General features: G+C 43.0%; 1 protein-coding gene across 1 annotated transcript in view; it reads right to left on the bottom strand.

The window, feature by feature from the left end:
- chd6 (chromodomain helicase DNA binding protein 6) overlaps positions 1 to 20,672 on the bottom strand; it is a 255,681-nt gene that overhangs the window by 47,712 nt on the left and 187,297 nt on the right. The window contains exons 15-24 of the mRNA XM_034165956.1: positions 16,423 to 16,566; positions 16,032 to 16,130; positions 14,922 to 15,078; positions 14,444 to 14,654; positions 12,925 to 13,103; positions 11,625 to 11,641; positions 9,563 to 9,727; positions 9,202 to 9,381; positions 6,413 to 6,523; positions 3,637 to 3,839 (exon numbers count right to left, since the gene is read on the bottom strand). Coding sequence (XP_034021847.1) covers positions 3,637 to 3,839; positions 6,413 to 6,523; positions 9,202 to 9,381; positions 9,563 to 9,727; positions 11,625 to 11,641; positions 12,925 to 13,103; positions 14,444 to 14,654; positions 14,922 to 15,078; positions 16,032 to 16,130; positions 16,423 to 16,566 — 1,466 coding nt within the window. The remainder of the gene's footprint in view (positions 1 to 3,636; positions 3,840 to 6,412; positions 6,524 to 9,201; positions 9,382 to 9,562; positions 9,728 to 11,624; positions 11,642 to 12,924; positions 13,104 to 14,443; positions 14,655 to 14,921; positions 15,079 to 16,031; positions 16,131 to 16,422; positions 16,567 to 20,672) is intronic.

The following is a 20,672-nucleotide window of genomic DNA, read 5'->3' as shown; positions in this document are numbered from 1 at the left end:
ACAGCTCCGCCCCTCTCTTCACTCGAGTGTCCGAGACACGTGGCCGAAGGTCAGATGATACGACTACAAAGTCGATCATCAACCTCCGGCTCAGGGTGTCCTGGTGCCACGTGCACTTATGGACACCCTTGTGCTCGAACATGGTGTTCATGATGGACAAACTGTGACTAGCACAGAAGTCCAACAACTGAACACCACTCGGGTTCAGATCGGGGAGGCCGTGCTTCCCGATCACCCCCCTCCAGGTCTCACTGTCGCCGCCCACGTGGGCGTTGAAATCCCCCAGGAGAACAATGGAGTCCCCAGTCGGAGCGCTATCTAGTACCCCTCCCAGGGACTCCAGGAAGGTCGGGTACTCTGCACTGCCGCTCGGCCCGTAGGCCGAGACAACGGTGAGAGACCTGTCCCCGACCCGAAGGCATAGGGACGCGACCCTCTCGTTCACCGGAGTGAACTCCAACACTTGGCGACTGAGCTGGGGAGCAATAAGCAATGCGACCCCAGCTCTCCACCTCTCCCCGTGGGCGACGCCAGAAAAATGAAGCGTCCAGCCCCTCTCCAGGAGTTAGGTACCAGAGCCCAAGCTGTGCGTGGCGGTGAGCCCAACTATCTCTAGTCGGTATCTCTCAACCTCCCGCACAAGCTCAGGCTCCTTCAACCCTAGCGAGGTGACATTCCACGTCCCAACAGCCAGGGGCTGTGAGCATGGACCGGGCCGCCGGGCCACCTGCCCTCGACTGCCACCCAATCCTCTCTGCACCCGACCCCCATGGCTCCCTCTGCAGGTGGTGAACCCACAGGAGGGCGGGCCCACATCACTCTTTCGGGCTGAGCCCGGCCGGGCCCCATGGGCTAAGGCCCGACCACCAGGCGCTCGCGTGCGAGCCCCAACCCCAGGCCTGGCTCCAGGGTGGGACCCCGGCTCCGCCATACCGGGCGACGTCACGGTCCTTGATCTTTTACTGGTCATGGAGGTTCTGAACTTCCCTTAGTCTGACCCGTCACCTAGGACATGTTTGCCTTGGGAGACCCTACAGGGAGCACAAAGCCCCCGACAACATAGCTCCTAGGATCATCCAGGTACGCAAACTTCCCCACCATGATAAGGTGGCAGCTAGAGGGGGAGCAGAGCACCTATACACGCAAAAAAAAAAAAACTATACACGCAAAAATACCACACACACTAAAACACATTCCAAGAACAGCAAATAACACACAACTTTCAGAACTGATCGCTTTCTCCTTTTCGCTCCACATGAAACCACAATTTCCCACAATTTATTTGGTAACATATTTTACACCAGTGATAAAGAAAAAATTGTTTTTTTTTTAATTTGTTTGCTGTGGCAGACAGAGAGAGACAGAAAAAAGTCCTGTTCGCAAAACGTGCGCGCACAAATGCACGCACGCACGCGCGCACACACACACACACAAATACACACACACACAGTCAATCAGTTTTGACACACGTGGGGTCTGTGCATTGTCATTACACCCACGTGAAGTTGGTGAATGTGATTGGTTAGTTCTGATTTTTCCACCAATGGGAACTCCTTTCTCCTGCTACAGTTGAGGGAGTCCTGTTTCTTCCCAGCCTTCTCGCTCCTCCAGCTGAAAGTTGTTTTGCCGCACCTGTCTGCAAAACGCGCAGCGAATATGAGAATATCATTCCCCCAAAAAAACCCCAGTGTAAATTATTAATCATAATTCAAATTATACTTGGCCTATTCACAAAATCTAAAAAGTGCTGTGGAGGCTGAAGTCTCCACACTGAACACACATTCAAACTAACACTCAGAGTGGAGCCGATTGTGTGCTACGTCTGCTTAATTAGGTCATGTGACTTTCAACGCGCTGGCGTGTCACTCGACTCCAGAGGGTTAATATAGGTCTTTCCAAGGAATCGAAGCACAAAACAAAATCAACACCAATAACAAAAGAATAAATGCCAACCCACGTTTATTTGTCCATCTTGCTTCTTTTTGGTATTTAACAGGCCCCGTGTTACCCATCATTCACTTCTCCATATTGCTGTGAGCCAGTAATCAGTGTTCATCTGAAGATTTCTTCTGTCCAAACTGTCAAGCAACATCCAATATGTTGTCCAATGCACATTTATTTATCCAACTTGCTTGTTTTTGAAATTAAATCATTTTCTGTTAACATGTGCTGTGGTGTGCACATATGCATTTTTTATGCTTTTTACCAGTGCAATGTAAACTTTGGATAATACATTAACTCAGTGAGTTTCAACCTTTTTTGAGCCGCGGCACCCTTTTTATATTTACAAAATCCTGCGGCACACCACCAACCAAAATAATATTATAATGCTATTACTTCTGGTTTTGCGCAAAACCCAATTATCGCAATAGAAAATCGATACAGAAAACACCGCATTTCGAAAATCCTCAAGCATTTTGCGCTCTGATCTCAAGTAGGGCTGTCACGATTAGGAATTTCTGGAGACGATTAATTGTCAGACAAATAATTGCGATTGACGAATATATTGTCTATTTTTTTTCTTTTTTTCCCTTCTTTATATTCTACTATTGTAGTATAATTACACAACTCTGGAAGAACGTTTGGCTTCTGTGAGTGGAGAAACTGGGAATGGTGCAACATTTTTATTTTTATCTTCATTTTACATACAGTCCCAACTTTTTCTGATTTGTGGTTGTTTCTGTTGCATTTCTGAAATTGTTTCTCCTCATCAGTCACGTTTTGTGCTTAAACACTGCATTAAGCTCAAGATTGAACAAATAAATACCTTTGGAAAATAACAGCTGTTAAAGTTCAGAGTTCTCACCTGCTTTTTGTGATCTGTGCGTCTGAACATTGTTTTTTTTGTGGCTCAGTTCATTCATATATTCTCATTTTTTAAATATGTTTTTAAAGATATTTGACCATTTATTTCATCTCATGATCTCATAAATTCAGCATACGACGCGCACATGGTGTGAACAGGACGTAACGGCAGAATCACACCTTTAGAGAAAGTTCAGAGAGAAGTAAAGTTAGCTTCACGTTTCCGTTTTGTTAACGTTCACTCGGTTTAAAATCCTCTCTCTGCTCCGCGCTCGCTGCGCACTGAACGTGTTGCGCCTGCATTCAGGAATCTCCCTCACCCACCCCCTCCCTCGCAGTCTGCAGCCTGTTAACTCCGCGCGCGCGCGCACACAGGCACAGACACACACACCAACAGCTCCGCATTTTAGACGGCTTTTGAAGGAGACGGCACTGTTTTAATCGGCCGTCAGCCTCCTTGTTATTGTCCCGCCTTAAGACGAGAGCGAGGCTGCAGCACGTTTCACATCAGATTCTGAGTCGTTTTATGCTTTATGGATAAAATAAATAATTCACGGTAATCGCGAATATGAAAAATATGAAAAATACCCACGGCACCCCTGACGATCGAACCGGCACCCCGGTTGAGAATCACTGCATTAACCCAATAAATGTGCAGTATTTTTGTTTAAATGTCAATCAGAAAGGTAAGGCCATGAAAAAAAATCTTCATAAACAGTAAAACATCTGCATGTACTTATAAAAGTTTTTTTTTTACAGTTTCAACAAATTAAAGTTGATAGTCTGTGAACATACAGCCACAGCTTAAACATCTTTATAAAAGTGTCCTACCCAAATATAAGCAGGTTCTTTTCAACCCTGAAGCACTCTGCACGGAGATACCGCCGACTGCGGTCACCAAGGCGACGGATCCGACACGGACGCTCCTCTGAGTCACTGTCCAGCTCTGAGAATTCCATCAGCTCATCATCCTCAAAGGAGTTGTAGTGGCGTGTTTGCTTCCTAACTCGAGGCGTGTCGATAACCAGGGACTCCTGAATCAGAGACAAAATACTTTGGATTCTACAAAAATTCCTGACATACATTACGATGATACAGAGATTAATTAAGTGTGATGTTGACAAACACACTAAAACTCAGCTTTTAGCCTTTGTCCAAATAAAATGGCATTATGAGTTGAGATACACTGATGCTGATACCAGTATCGCCCTGACATTAGACCTAACACTGCATTAGACATTAGACCTCACGACCAACAGACCTAATTCCAAAGACATCTAGTTGTCACCTGAGGTTACTGGTTAGGGTTCAAGTATCACAACCATACAGCAAGACAGGCATCAACAGGACCCTGAAGACTTAGATCTCCGTGCATCTGCAAAGTTAATAACTACACTAAGCAATTTTAAAGTTCGGAAAATGGCATTTTTAGTTCTACCGCCAGTGTCCTATTGATATCTGTGCATTTACTTACATAATTTTTGGAAACCAGGATTTATCTCACATGACAATTGTCAAAGACAACTAGCGCACACAGGCATACAGCATCTTAATTACTAAAAATATTTTAATATAAGGTAGGTTGTAAAAGTGAACTATTGTTTTTTGTTTTGTTTTTTTTTTATCTGGCAGATGATTCATAACCAGTGAGACTAAATCCCCTTTCACACAACCTGTTCATGGCCAGAAGGCTGTGCCGCTATTCTGCATCACTATTCTGTAGCAAACATACAAACACAGAAAGGCAGGGTGGCGTCACCGGGAGAATTGGAACAGTTAGTTAGTAATAGGTAGCTTCCAGGAACCAAGATGCGAGTGTTGAAAGGCCTCTAAACTGGGGTAACAGTGAGGTCAAGGAGCTACTTCTCTAACCAACAGGAACTAACAAAGAAGAAAGACAAACCAAACATCTACGTCGATGTTGGTGCTTCCCAATCCCTGTCCTCGGGAAACCCTAACCGGCACTCTATCTCAACCTGCTCCACCCAGAGCTGACGGGCTACATCTAGTGCCTGATGGCTGAGCACACCTGAATGAACTCATCGCTGTTCAGCAGAGCACAAACAGATGAAAGACTGGGCAGGGAAGAGGTCCACTGGTCTTTACCATGCTCAGGGTTCAGGGTGCTCATACATCTGACGCACGTTATATGTCACACTAGAGAGCCTCGCTGTCCGTAATGTCGGAATATCATCTGCAATCACACAGTGGGACAACATGTTACGCTGACTCTACAGCGTAACAAGGGCTCGTCTGCGCAACAGTTTAGCAGGAACTCTGTTCAAAAAGGACTTAAACCTACTGCTGCTCAGTGCAGCATCAACTCTTATCATGCAACACACGAATCTGGGTTTGCACACATGTATATATACATGCGCGCACAGTATGAAGACAGGAGCAGTGCTTGTGCAATCTGCAGTGCAATCTGCTTCATTCATTAAAGCAGCCCGTTTGGGGGCAAGGAGAGGAAAATCACTTTTCCTTTATCCCTTCTCAGTTCAACAAAATGCTCTCCTTTACTTTTTCCAATGTGGGAGCTCAGCTTCTTCTTCCTCATTCACCATCTATCTTTGTTTCCACCGACTTGGAGTAGACCTACTTCCTTTCCTTCGCTATTCATTCATCTGTCTTTCACCATCCTTTCTGCTTCTACTGCCTCAACTTGTGGGTCCCTCAGGACCCACATGGACAGTGTCTCAATGGTGAATCCTTACAGATAAAACACAGGCAAGAATCACTTTTTGCATCACATTTGATTCTCCTCAGGTACTGTATATTTACAAGTATAAGTAAGTCCTTCATAAGCCCTTAGGCCCATTGGTACTGTGGCTTACCCCTGGATTCTAGTGTGAAGAGGATGAGACTCTACTACTCCCTCTGAACGGGAAAACAGTCCATCACAAGCCAGTATTTAGGAACCCTGTTGTGTCTGATGGTTTGCGGACATTCATGCTGGTTATACAGTTGCAAATAGAGCTTTACCGGCAATGCGTTAGCGGAGCCGGTAAAAAGGAGTTTTATAGCGAGGCGTTAGCAAAGCCATAAAACAGATATTTGCGACCATATAACAGCATGAACGTCTGCAAATCACCAGACACAAGGAGGTTATTCCCATTCTAATTCAATTCCATCGTTTATTTTTCTGTACGTAATTTGGTCGACAAGGCTTACCGTCGAACCGAGTCAGCGTGGCTCCTCCATCGATCAGGACGCGGGTATTTTTAAGCCACAATTTTTGTACAGTCTATCACGATGAAAGGCACTGCAGCTGAACGTGATCTGATCTTCATCACTGATCCAAATACTCAACATCAACTTTCCTTGTCACAGAATTTAGCAAACAAATTCATCAATTTTTGATGCAGGTCCATTTGAAACTGTTCAAAGTTAAGGTAGGCCTCCATCAGATCTGTTTTGAATCAGGCTCAAAATGTTGAACTGATGAAAACCTCATCTCTTCCTCCTCCATCATTGGCCTACATTCAGCTTTCCCATTGCATTCTTTGCTTTTTCTTTCTTTTTTCCTGCTGTTTTGACCTCATCAGCCCTAGTTCCTTTGTTTCTCACACGTTCTCTGGCAGATTCTCCATCATACATCACTCTGTACCTTCTCTGATTTGGAGTCGATCTCCACCTCAGCAATTTTGGCCCATTTCTGCCAGAAGTTGGGGTCATCCAGAGAAATGTCTGTTCTATTACCAGACGAGATGAAACTGGCCTGAGGGAAGAAAAACAGACACAAAGTTAAAAAGACAGAGTGTTATTTTTTGTAAGCTGGCATGTGACAGATGCTCGTCAAATGTTTGGACTGATGGTTTGTATCTTCACGTGTGTTCACGCCAGAATATTTAAGGATTCCCTCAAAGTCTAAACATCTGAACACATGAAAAATCATGAAAACAGAACCTGTTTACTTCTTTGGGGATTAAAAAACAAACAAAAATTCAACAAACTTGCATACACAGTCATCATAGAACGTGATGTCTGTCCATCATTAAATAAAACTGATCTCTAACAGCAGACGTCAGTGTTTAGTGTTTTTTTTTAGTTTAATTTATGATGCTCATTTTTTTATTAAATTTCAAATGCCTAACTTACAAAGCTGAATGCTTCTCTTCGAACACCGAGACTCTTCAGATTATATCGTGCCTGTTCAAAATACATGTTTGTAGATTTTACTTGCGTTTACTGACTGTGTTCCCAGGGAGACGTTCCTATACGCCCTCTTTCTAATCACAGCTACTGAAGCTCATAATTCCTTCATAGCTGACGTGGATGTCATGATAAATGCTAAATGGACTGCATTTCTCCTGCATTTACCCAGTAAAAGACGTGGCATTTCAGCGACAGCTTGCCAGAAGGCGGCTGGAAGACTCGAGCTTAGATTTGATCAGTTTCCTTGCAAATACTATCATACTGAAACTCACCAAAATAAACAGCATACAATAAAGAGAAACCTGTCAGAAACAGTCCCAAGTTTTAAGGAGCAGCTCAACACCAAAAGCAGCTTTATTTTGACCAGGTAATCTCCCATTGTCGCCACCTGCTGGATGGATGGGATAAATTAGTAGCAGGTGTGTTTGTCCATGAGACAGTTTTTGCACAAATCTGTACTAAATCAGATAAGTCAGTTATTTTCAGATTGTTTCAGAGAGGCTACATTCTGAAACTGAAATAATGCGGTTATACTGCCACACAACCCCATGGAAAGGACGGAGTATGACGCTGTGAAATAAAAACAAAGTAGGTGGCTGAGCTGGGGTCAGTGAGAAAGAAACCAATTCTAACCAGAAACGTACTAAATGATAGAAATAAGCCATTATTTTCTGACTGTTTCAGAGAGATTTCATTCTAAAGCTCCAGTCATGTGGTCAAGCCCACAGAGAAGATGTTGCATGAATGCAATTGAAGCAGACTTCACGTCTGTCTCGCTCAACGTGTGTGTAGGTGAAGTTGCATTTTGCTTGAAATGAGCTCATTTATCATTTTCAAAGCCTGAGTCTGATGGCCGCCAAGGTCGAGGTGTGTAGTTGAGCACCTTGTATGGCAGCACGCCAACATCGGTGTATGAGTAGGTGAATCTGAGGTAAAACACTCTGGATAAAATCGTTCTAAATCTACCATTTTTATGGGATGTTATAAAGTAACACATAAAGGCTTCAGAGGACCATAATGGTTTATAGGCCGTATATATTCTTGATGTAAATAGTTGTGGTGTTTGTACTTTTTTTTTTTAAGAACATGTCCCATGTTATTCAATGTGTTGTTCAACAACACAACATCAAAGTATTCATGATTGTAAGTCTATCCGCGGTCTATCACTGGTCACTCACATACTTTATTGCCAATTAAACCTCTCACTCAGCCAGTCAGCAGGTACATTTCCAGAAAATGTTGTACTCTGCATTTCTCCGCCGGCCACATTCTTCCATGCAAATGCAGAAACAGCACAATGGCGAACAGAGTGAAACGAATGTTGCAACATCAGATGGTGAAACGACTGACCATTCATATGAAAGTGATGACTCATCCTTTCTTTCAGAACATTGGAAAAAGCCAGGAATACATTATTTTCAGGATGGACTTTCAACCAGCTCATGGATGAGCATGAGCATTGCCCGCGCTGCCCACTTCAGTGCTCTTAAGGAGACAGCACACTTCACTCCCAACTCCTAATCTTTGAGTGCGCGTGTCAGATTTTGGATCCAGATTTGTGCGGTGTCTGCTGTCTGTACCGGACCAGGACACATTTTAAACCCATTACAACTGGTGGCGTGAACGCGCACATGAAGCTCTCCATGACACTGTTTTAACCGGCTGTTTGGACATATAGCTGAAACTCCACCACTATGCTGTTATTACAGGCTGCCTGAAAACGCAGCTGTCTGTATTTCTTACATCGGAAAAAGTCAGGAACGTTTTCAGGAGATATGGACTTTCAACCAGCTCGCGGATATGCATGAGTGTTGCCTGTGCTGCCTGGTTCAGTACTCCGTACAGAGGAGACAGCACACTTCACCCCCAATGCTTATTTTTTTTTTTTTACCACGACTGCATCTAAATTAATAGTTATCACTTTCAAAACGAGTCATGATAGGACATCACACTCATGCAAAATTTGCAATTAATCTGCGGCTCCGTTCTTAACGTCAGCAGCAGTTTGTGTCCATTCCATTCAACAGTGCGATGGGACGTTTACTCGGAGTAACATAAACGCTGTCGGAAAAAGGAGTTCTTTGTTTTCGTCAGTTTCCGTAGCTGTTTGTTTTTGGCGTATACTTAAAGACTGTTCATAAGAGTGCACAAATTAATACAGATATATCATCACATGAGCTCTAACAGCCAAAATCTGAGTTGTTGTGAATTTTGTGCAACATGTCCTTTAAGCTTTTCTACCTTGGCAAATGTTGATCCTTTCCCCTCAGACTGGATGGTTATGGTCTGCGTTCGCCTTTGAAGGATCTGATCGATGTCTTCCTCGCAGAACTTGGAGCCTTCATCTTCTTCATCCATCAGCGCTCCATACGCTCCCTTTTTCAATAAGTCCTCTACTTCCAGCTTTGAGAGTTGCTGCACCTACAAGAACAAACATTCAGACATGCAGGATAAGAACCCTGTTGAACTTTCTGATCTGCACACCACAACACAATGAAATATTTAGCTGACACAATGAACAGATCTGCTTCATAACTCTCTGCAGGAAGCCTCTAAACGAACGTGGTGCGAACATCAAGACTTTTAAGAAGAAGGCTGTCACCCCATTGAGGCTTCCTTTGCGGTTGATGTCTTGGAGGACAGCTTTGTCCGCCCGAGCTTCAGACTGGGCCTTGTCAAACATCTCCCTCTCATAAGAGTTTCTGGTTATCAGTCGGTATACCTTCACCGCTTTGCTCTGACCAATCCGGTGGCAGCGTGCCTGTGCCTGATACACAGCAAAGCAGAAAATAAAGCATCAGTAAAACAAAAGTTTCAGGCATTCATATTATAAATTACTGTCTTGACACTGGCATTCAAATGCAGTGCACAAATATTTTACTGTTTTTACTCTTTAGATTAGATAGAACTTTATTAATCCCTTGGGGACCTCCTCAGGGAAATTTAAGTCCAGCAGCATTGGATAGCAGCACACAGGGTAAGAAGCACACAGAGTATCAAAAGTAAAAACTTGCAAAATATTAATACAAATATAAATACCAGAAATAATGCCCGCTATTGGCTTAGTGGCTACTACTGTTCCTCTCCTTCCCGTCCTCAGTCTTCCTTATTTGAATAGCTTATTTATTTATTTAATAATTACAACCCCAATTCCAATGAAGTTTGGACGTTGTGTAAAATGTAAATAAAAACAGAATACAATGATTTGCTAATCCTCTTCAACCTATATTCAATTGATACACCACAAAGACAGATATTTAATGTTCAAGACTGATAAACTTTTTTGTTTTTGTTGCAAATATTTGCAAGCAGGTAAGGGAGGTGATGGTCTAGTGGTTAAAGCATTGGGCCTTGTGACCAGAAGAACCTCGGTTCAAATCCCAGCCTAACTAGAAAATCACTAAGGGCCCTTGGGCAAGGTCTTTAATCAACTAGTTGCTCCCAGTGTGTAGTGAGCGCCATTGTAGGGCAGCACACCCCTCACACCGGGGTGAATGTATTATTTGTAACGCACTTTGAGAGTCTGATGCAGATGGAAAAGCGCTATATAAATGCAGTCCATTTACCATTACTTCAAATTAAATGACAAATTTTCAAGGAAGAGGTGGGTGGCCTACTGCGAGATCTCATTTCTGCCCAAGGGTTAGGGTAGATGGTTGAGTAAGATGGCCTAAGAATGGCTGCCAAGTCTTGTAAATCTTCAAGACCCGTTCATCATGTCATATTAAATTTTTCTCAATGTGCTGGGCACAGTTTCTGACTCTTCATAGTTTCATCTCTTCTCAAATATCAGTCCAACCTTTGTGTGTTTTAATGATGTTTAATGTTATTTCCAACAGGTATAATTTAATGCTGAGTTAATAAAGTGAAACAGGATCCACATCTTGCTTTATTTTGAAAAATTACCAGCTTCACTGACACTCATGCTGACTTCCTGTCTGGTTCGCTTTGCTCCATGAATGTTGAAGAATGTGATCAAAAAGTGAATAGACAGATCCTCCGCTAAGTCATGCCAAAAAGTGTGCCGCGGCACTGGTGTCGGAATCACACTACTGTCTCAAAAGACTTCTATTGGACATGGCAGCGAAACACAGCCATGACACAGTGCAGCATAATGGGATGGAAAAATCACCTTAAACAGTCGGGGGTTTGGGGATGCTTAGGCTTCGCCCCCCCCCCCCCGAAGCTTTTGCATTATGGGCTTACAAAGGGCCTTCTTTGTTAGTCTAAATAAATATACCAAAATCTGATGTCCAGACAGAAGAAGAGAACATCTGTGTTTCTAAATGTGAGGAAAGTGTTCCAAAAATGACACCAATTGAAGTTGAAGCTGCAGAGGAGACCATCTGGTTAAATGTGCTGAAAGTCCAGCTCACCTGTCATCTCTGCAAACTCACACCTGCTGCTACTCTTCTAAATAAAACAAAGGCTCTTCAAACAGCAACTACTTTATTTTTTTAAATTCCTTATTTTAACATTAAATGAAGGAATCATCATCATGGTTTTAATTTACAGACAAACATCAAAGATTTCTAAAGAATCCTTTTTTTTTTTTACTTAAAACTATTTACTTACAAGTTATTTAATGTAAGAAAAAAATACATAAGGATTTTCTTGAATAAACTGCTGTGTATAAATTAGCACTTCTGATGTTCCTGACACACATCTACACTATTCTGTGTTTTGGCCTGATGTCATGTTTCTTTTGGCTTTAAAGTAAGGCTGTATCAAAGATAAAAACAAAAAAAACAAAAAAAAACAACTATGTCTTTACTTCACAGAATTTGGCACTCCAAATGGAGGCAATAGTGTTTCAGAGCATTATGAATTTAAAAATCTAGCGGGGGAAGCTGGTCCCACTTTCCCCTACCTTGCAGCACTTGGCTCGCTGCGAGGAGAACTTTAGCGGCTAGAAACGGTGGACAATTTCTTTTCTTGCCCGCAATAACAGACGATAGCCCAGTCGCAACTTTAATCAGCAGAAATGCGAGTCATGATTGACATCTTTAAACGAGTTTGACTGTGTTGATGAAAAAAAAAAAGATAATTTCTGTAGGTTGATTTTGGACGCACTACGGTCCACAATCAGTAATGATCATCAGAAATGATCATTTTCCCATTACACGCCCTTGGAAACAGCGTAATGGCCCACTGCAGCTTAATTTTTTCATGCAGCAGCGTAATGGGCCGTTACCACTGTTATAATACTGGTGAGAACCCTGCATACACAGCAGTACAAATCGTTAAATGGCCGACAATTCTACTGCACTTTTCCATCTGGTAGGAGCACGCCATGTGCTTTTGCAATGACGTATCACATTCATCAGTTCACTCATACACGCAACCACTGCTAGTGTGGCTGTCCATAAGGTCACTCGGATGTGCACCACGAGCACCTTGGGATTAAGGACTTTACTCAGGGGCACCTTAATGAGCTGCCTGCTGACAGGGAATCAAACAGGTCCCCCCAGTCTAATCTCTAGCTCCCTGCTCCTGTGTTTGCGTCTTCAGCTGAACCTTAAACATGAAGCATTATGATAAAGCCACTCTGTCGAAGACCAATGAAACATTGTGTTTCAGTGATATCAAAAGCTGCATTTATCAAATCGTGGGGAAGAACCAAAGCCTCAGATCTGGTAACAATGTGTGTTTGCTTCACTGTTCAAAGCACAGTCGCTCTCTGATTCTGACCACTGCAACGCCTGAAGGCATCACATATTAAACGGTGAGAACAAGCAGCATGTTGATGCAGGCAACAGAGTGGACAGAAGAAAGCACGTCTTATCTTCTCCGCAAAACAAAACATCGTGGATTCAGTGTCTTCAGGTTGAGTCGCAGCATTCATTTTTTAAATTACATTTAAAATGTAACTTGACATGCATTTTCCAACAGTGTACACAACTGCACCAGTTCTACATTGTGATGTCATGACCCCGTCCCTCTGCTTACCTGCAGTCGTTCTGAGGTTCCAGTCAGAGTCGAAGATTATGCAGGTGTCAGCAGCAGTCAGGTTGATTCCCAGACCACCGGCTCGGGTGCACAGGAGGAACACAAAGCGGTCTGAGTCCGGCTTACAGAAGCGATCGATGGCCGCCTGTCGTAGGTTCCCTCGCACACGACCATCGATGCGTTCGTATGTGTAGCTGGAACAACATATACATTATTGTGTAGAAATATTACAAGCAAGTTTTCTTTGAAAAAGAGCTTTGGAATAAAGCAACAATTTTGCATAATAATGAATTACTTCTAAATGTCAAATGATTTACCACATTATTCCAAATATTATCTGTAAAACATACGGAAAATAGGTCTGTCTTATATTCAGAATCTGGACTTTTATATGCCATATACATCCCAATACCATCTGGTGCCAAATATTCATGAAACAAATGTGCCCCTGAGGACTTATAGTGTGGCATGACAGACACAGTGATAGTTTACTCAAAAGATTGCAGCAATTAAAGTAATGCAAGTAATCAACAGAGAAGCTGTGATGAAATCTTTTAAGGTGGCAAATGCAGCAGAGTCATCAAACAACTTTTCAGCAGCCATGAAATACAGTGCATCAGGCTATTAAAATAAATGAAATGATGGTAAGACTTAAAAAAAGACTATGTTAAAAGTGTTAATAGTCAGAAAAGTGCAACGTGACCAAGAAGTGTCCACTTCCAAGAGAGTGACAGCGAGTATGTCAGCATTTTTTTTTTTTTTATTTAATCTTTATTTAACCAGGTTAGTCTCATTGAGATTGAGATCTCTTTTACAAGGGAGACTGGACAGTTGTAAAGTTTCCAATCCACCTAACCTGCATGTCTTTGAATGTGGGGAGGAAACCAGAACACCCGGAGGAAACCCAAGGCAAATGCAGGGAGAACATGTAAACTCCACACAGAAGGCCACAGGCGGGAATTGATCCCATTACCGTCTGCTAACCACGAAACCATCATGCTGCCCATATGGTTCAGAAATGATTTAGTGCCCATAAAATGTATGTTTAAAAACATTATTTCAAATAAAAGCATGGACTCATTAAAAAAAAAAATCAGGTTGATAAATTCACTATTAATAAAATTAACCACTTCTTTCTTAACTGTGCAGAACCATGCTTCAGCTTTAAACTGACTCTAGAAGTAACTCTAGAAGTTAATTTCTTTAATATATTTCCTCAATTAAATAAGACAAATCTCAGCAACAATACATGTTGTTTTACTTTTCATTAAGAAATTCCACATTTGTTCTCTTGCCATCATATTCAGAATAAATTGGGTCACTCTGCACTCCTGTGATTATTGTTACTCTTTACCAATTTGGAATTATTTAACTGACTGCTTCCAACCTTCTATCACACCCCTCCCTACTTGTTCCTGCACCGATTCTTTCACTCCTTTACTTGTAATTTGTCATTGCACATTTCATTTCTAACTTTGTATACTCCCCCTTCATTAAACTCTGGGATTTATTACATCTTTCCCTCCCGCCTCACCGTCTCTGGATGAGGTAGTCCTCCAGGATGTCCAGGCAGCGGACCATCTGGGAGAAGACCAGGACTTTGTGTCCCCCGGTCAGCAGTTTGGGCAGCAGTTTGTCAATCAGCACCAGTTTACCAGCAGCCTGGATCATCGCCTGCAACTGGAAGTCATGTGCGTCTGGACTGTGGCTTTTCTTGAAGCTTTCCAGAATCTTCTCTTCTGCTCCTGTAGTGAGGATTAGGCGGAAGGAGAACATCAGTGGGAGAGGAAGAAACTGTGTGCATATATACAATGTTTGATAAGGCAAAAGAAACAACTTGGCAAGTGGTTTTAGTTCAACAGAAGACAAAAAGGAGATAATTTGGCTTGGAGCAATTCAGTTTATCTCCAAGAATTATGACACCTTTCTCACCAAGTGATTCTTTGTATGCCTGATGAGCAAAATATAATTTTCAGGCATTAATAATAACGCTTTTTTGTTTGTGTTCAGACCTGTGATAAGATACGGATGGTTGCAACATTTGCGGAGCTCCATCATGGTGTTGATGAGGTTGGGCATGTTGTGCTGGTTTGCTCCTTTCGACAGAAAGGAAAAGTTCTTCTCTAAGATGGCTCGGTAGTATTTCTTCTGGATGTTTGTCAGCTCCACCTGAAAATGCAATAAGAAAACTTTAAAATCTGTTTCAGTTTACAGGCTGGAAATACTTATGTTGAATTCAATTCAGTTCAATACATTTATATAGTGCCAAAGTCTTTACTTTGACCATTTCTACAAATACAGATCATTTCTCAGAAATTCCTGCAGATTTGAAAGAAACATTATTCAAAAATAAGGTATATCAGTTTTCATTATTCATAGTTGTACTCTAAAATATTGCCATATAGCCAATAATGCAACCAATATTTACAAAATGCTAATTTTATTCCAAATGCTGAAGGGGTGTGTCATGCTTTAAAAGTTTAAGAGAAAAAATCAGGAATTCTCTAAACAACAGACTCATTTCTTTCCATCTGTTGAAAATAAGATCCTTGTAAATACTGGTACCCCTCAGAACAATGTAGCCTCTTCCACGTGGATTGCCCAACAGGATCATGGTGTTTTATGTGCGTATGTGCTGAATAAATCACAATTCTGCCTCCGTTTCTTTGTCACCCTTTGGGCCTAGTTTGAGTTTGTAAAATCTCAGACTCATCCAAAGAGAATTTGGAGAGGTGTAGTGCTTTACTGTTGTGACCTAATTATCAACTTAGTTCAATCAGGTTAATTTGTAGTGGAAAATTAACAGGATTGCTTGGATTAGTGTGGATTCTGCATTGGGACTGATCAAGAGGTTCTACCAATCCAACAAGTGTGGTCTTGTCACTCCATGTATGCCCTTTGTTCTAATCAACAGTCAGCACTGGGCCCTACTTAAACCCTGTAGGATCAGCTCTCCACACATAATGCAGTTCTTTAGCTAACCGGCACCCGTATGGTACCAAAACTGTGCATAAAAACAAAACAGTCAAATCGAGGAAAAATATTTCCACACACAGCTTCATAAAAGAGACTCCAAATCACAGCATGTCTCACCACCACTGTAACAAAGCAGAGTCCTGTACCTCGATGATGGTCTCCTCTTTGGGAGCCAGGTTTTTCTCCACATCATCCTTCAGTCTCCTCAACATCATTGGCTTCAAAATGGCCTGAAGCTTCTTCACCTTCAGGAGAGAAGACACAAAGGATGAGGAGACGATGTGCACAGTACCAGTCCAATGTTTCGACACACTTTTCCATTCTATTGAATGGGAAAGTGTGTTCATTTTGGGGTGGTTCTGGATTAGAAATGGTGTAAGTTGGGTCTGACTTGTAATAGACATCATTACATTTTAAATGTTATAGTAGTTTAACTGCTGCAAGCTGGAGAGTTTTGGACTTTAGCAGAGGTGTATACTCTAAAGAGTAACTTCCCACCAACACAACAATCTACAGGAAAGTGCACGAGAGTCCTACCTGTTCCTCTGTTTTGAGGTCTCCAAACTCTTCCAAAAAGGAGTTTTCTGATGGGAACTGCTGCGGCTCCAGAAAGTTCAGCAAACTGAACAACTCCTCCACGGAGTTCTGCAGAGGGGTTCCTGTCAGCAGAACTTTGTGTTCCTATTAGATGACAGACAGAAATATAATGCCTCATATTTCCAAATACGATGACTGAAAACAACAGCTTGCACTTCACCCGCTGGTCAAAGGACGGTCTGCCTTTGCAGATTCTAGGCCCCAAATTGTGTTGTGATTCCAAAATTTAGAAAATCTGGCCCAATTTATTTAAATATTAGGCAAAATTTGTATTTCTCACTATTGTATGACCAATAATAAATGAGTATAACGATGATTGTCAGCTATTGAGAAATACACCAGAGTATAGGCGAACCCCATTACACAAATGTGTGCACGCATGCGCACAATACTACTTCATACAGCGAATGTGCAACTCCTGCATTATTACTAGGGATACACCGATCCACAATTTTTCACTTCCGATTCAATCCCGATACCTGAATTTGGATATCTGCTGATACCGATACTTTTCAGATCAGATACCAGAGCTCTGTTTGCTTTAATATTATTATTCTCATTATTGTTGATTTTATATGAGGATTTTCTTAAAAAGGAGACCTGAAAGTTCAGCTTCATTTTTTCAAAAACCATATGGATTTGAATCAAGTGTGATTGCGTCAGACAAGCTTGAACCCTCGTGCCCATGCGTGAGTTTTTCCACGCCTGTCGGTTGCGTCATTCGCCTGTGAGCAGGCTTTGAGTGAGGAGTGGTCCAGCCCCCTCGGCGGATTTTCATTGTCAGGAAATAGCGGAATAATTTGGGCTTTTTTTCCATCAGAACTTTTTCAGAAACTGTTAGAGACTGGCAGCTGGAAACCATTCGAAAATTTTATCTGGCTTTCGGTGAAAATTTTACGGGCTTCACAGAGAATAAGGACTGTTACTACAGCTTTAAGGACGGCTTTAAGGACGCTCGGCGCGCCGCGCTCCGTGCCGCCATTGAGAGCCACAAACCACCGGATCATTTCTAAACGGATGGCTCTGTGGAACTTTCTCTGGTTATCACAAGAGCTGGACATCAACCATTTTCCAGCAGATTTCACTTTTAACAAGAGATTTTGTCATGGAAAGCCGAGCGGAGGCTTTGCGCGTCACGATTTGCTGATGGAGCGAGACAAAGGAACACCTCCGTTTTGGTCTCACAGGACGGCTTTGAGATGGCGTTCAGACAGCTGTCGGTGGTTTTTCCATTGAGTGATTATCCGAGAAATTGTGGATGTGCCTGGACATGCCAGAACATGTCCCATGAGGCTCCATCACGGCGTTGCTTCGCGCCATGCGGCACCGCCGTGACGCGCGGAATTCCTCCGCACGTCTGTCTCAATGTACCAAAAAAGTGCTGATGTCCACGTCTTTTCACAATTCCTGTGCGAGTCAGACGACGTCCCGGATAAAACACATCGTCCAGTTTGGAAATGAACGGCACATTCCACTGTTACAGGAGTTTTTGTTGTGGAAAGAGGAGCGGAGGCTTCGCGCGTCACAGCGGTGCCGCATGGTGCACAGCAACGCCTTGATGAAGCCTCACGGGACATGTTCTGGCATGTCCAGGCACATCCACAATTTCTCAGATAATCACTCGATGGAAAAACCACCGACAGCTGTCTGAACGCCATCTCAAAGCTGTCCTGTGAGACCAAAACGGAGGTGTTTCTTTGTCTCGCTCCATCAGCAAATCGGTCATGATGCGTGAAGCCTCCGCTCGGCTTTCCATGACAAAATCTCTTGTTAAAAGTGAAATCTGCCGGAAAATGGTTGATGTCCTGCTCTTGTGATAACCAGAGAAAGTGCACACGACGGTCTCGGATCCACAGAGCCATCCGTTTAGAAATGATCCGGTGGTTTGTGGCTCTTGATGGCGGCACGGAGCGCGGCGCGCCGAGCGTCCTTAAAGCTGTAGTAACAGTCCTTATTCTCTGTGAAGCCCGTAAAATTTTCACCGAAAGCCAGATAAATTTTTCTAATGGTTTCCAGCTGCCAGTCTTTAACAGTTTCTGAAAAAATTCTGATGGAAAAAAAGCCCAAATCATTCCGCCATTTCCTGACAATGAAAATCCACCGAGGGGGCTGGACCACTCCTCACTCAAAGCCTGCTCACAGGCGAATGACGCAACCGACAGGCATGGAAAAACTCACGCTTCAAATGATTCAAATCCATATGGTTTTTGAAAAAATTTTTTCCAGTAGACCTCGTAAGATGAAAGCCTAGATTTGATGTTTTAGTGAAAGAATTAAGTGCTTTTATTTTTTATAGACTTTTATAGCCTTATTTTTATAGACTTAAAGAGAAAGGACAGCTCTGTCTCTGTCTCTCTCCCTCTGTCTTTTTCTTTCTCTCTCACTATTTTCATGCTGCGCAAACTTTGAACGTTTTGGAAACACAAAGCCTTTCAACTATAAAATAAATGTACCATCACCAATGCTCACACGCAGGATTTCAATGGAGACTTTTCTTTTTTCCCCTTTCAGAGGACAAAATCTCTGTTCAGTTCCTCCTTGGCGCACATTTTCAGCAACAATTAAGCTAATTTTTCAGAAAATCCATGCTCGATGAACACACAATTTGAAGCCGAGAGCCGAAAGAGAGCTCTCTCAAAGAGCCCAGCTCCAGAAAACCTCCCCTCCTCCCACTCATCAGCAAACAACAGCAGTTGAGAGGATTCACAATGGTTCTTCTCTGGTATCGGAAAATGTCGCGGACTGGATCGGTATTTTCCAATACGTGAATTACGTCGGAATTGGGTTCCGATACCAATCCGGGATCAGATCGGTCCCATCCCTAATTATTACCACCCTTTTCTATAAAGCTATCATCCATTTGGCACATTAATGAAAAGACACCAAGGCAAAGCAAAAAGTTGCCATTGAGTTTCAATTAAAGTGGGTGTTTTAGTGACAAGAGATAAACGGTTGCTATGCTGCCAGCTAGGCGGGGCCAAAATAGACTAAGTTTATTTCATGCAAATGCTGAGCAATGTGACACGGTGACTGCCAATCCAAGTGAAGGCAGCGTGATGTATGCTGGTTATTTCTAATAAATTACATGTTTAAACTATAAGACATCAAACCTCAGTCACATTTCTTTGTCATAAAGGAATGATCACTGGAATATTTCATGTATGTATGTATCGACAGATATATTGGAATCATAATTTTTTTACCCCGTAATATCAGCATCATATTGGCCACCCAGAAATGCTATAGTTTGGAAGAAGTGGTAAGTCTTATTCAGGCAATCAGGCATCACAGGTCATGTAACCAATTTAAGGAAGTCTTTTATAGGCCCTGAGGTCTGTTCATGCCCATGTTTAGCCCTGGATTCTGTAGCACGAATCAGGTAACAACCTGTTGTGTGGGCCGCCAGAAGAGGAGGTACTGCTGGCCCACCACCAGAGGGCGCCCTGCCTGAAGTGCGGGCTTCAGGCACGAGAGGGCGCTGCCGCCACGGACACAGCCGGGGGTGACAGCTGTCACTCATTATCTCCTGACAGCTGTCACTCATTCATGCTTCATCATCTCACTCCATAAAACCCGGACGTCATCTCCACCTCATCGTCGAGATATCGTCAAACAGATTCAGGTAGTATTCTCAGCCTTGAAAGTGAACTGTGTATCAGTCTGAACTCTTTGTTGCAGCCGTTTTCCTGTGGTGTTCCGTGTCTGTGAGACCGGCGTTCGGTGTGACCAGCAACGGCTCCGCTGCACACCTCTACCAGATAAGTGGGTAGACAGGAGCTGCACGAGTGTGTGTTAGAGGTGGAGGTGGCATTCCCATCGTTGTTGCTACTGGGTGTGCACACACCCATATCTTATTGTCTCTGCTCCCTGCCAGCAGTACCAGATCTGACCTTCGAAGACAGTGGCCACCTGGGGACTCGGGACTTGGCGGCTCCAGTATTCTCCGGGTTCGGTGGCAGAGGAAATCGTGTGGTTCCGGTTCATCTCAGGACAGACGTCTTCTATCCTCGAGCCTGCCCACACGTCACCCTTGTGATTGACTGTCTGTAAAATTTCACATTCCCCTGTGTTGTGCTCATTCACAACAGTAAAGTGTTCATATTTGACTCTTTCATTGTCCGTTCATTTGCGCCCCCTGTTGTGGGTCCGTGTCACTACACTTTCCCCAACAACAACCTGCAACTCCCCCT

The sequence above is a fragment of the Thalassophryne amazonica genome, chromosome 3 (genome assembly GCF_902500255.1).
Source record: "Thalassophryne amazonica chromosome 3, fThaAma1.1, whole genome shotgun sequence".
In the NCBI taxonomy this organism is placed as follows: Eukaryota; Metazoa; Chordata; class Actinopteri; order Batrachoidiformes; family Batrachoididae; genus Thalassophryne; species Thalassophryne amazonica.
This window is presented reverse-complemented; position numbering and strand designations above follow the sequence as displayed.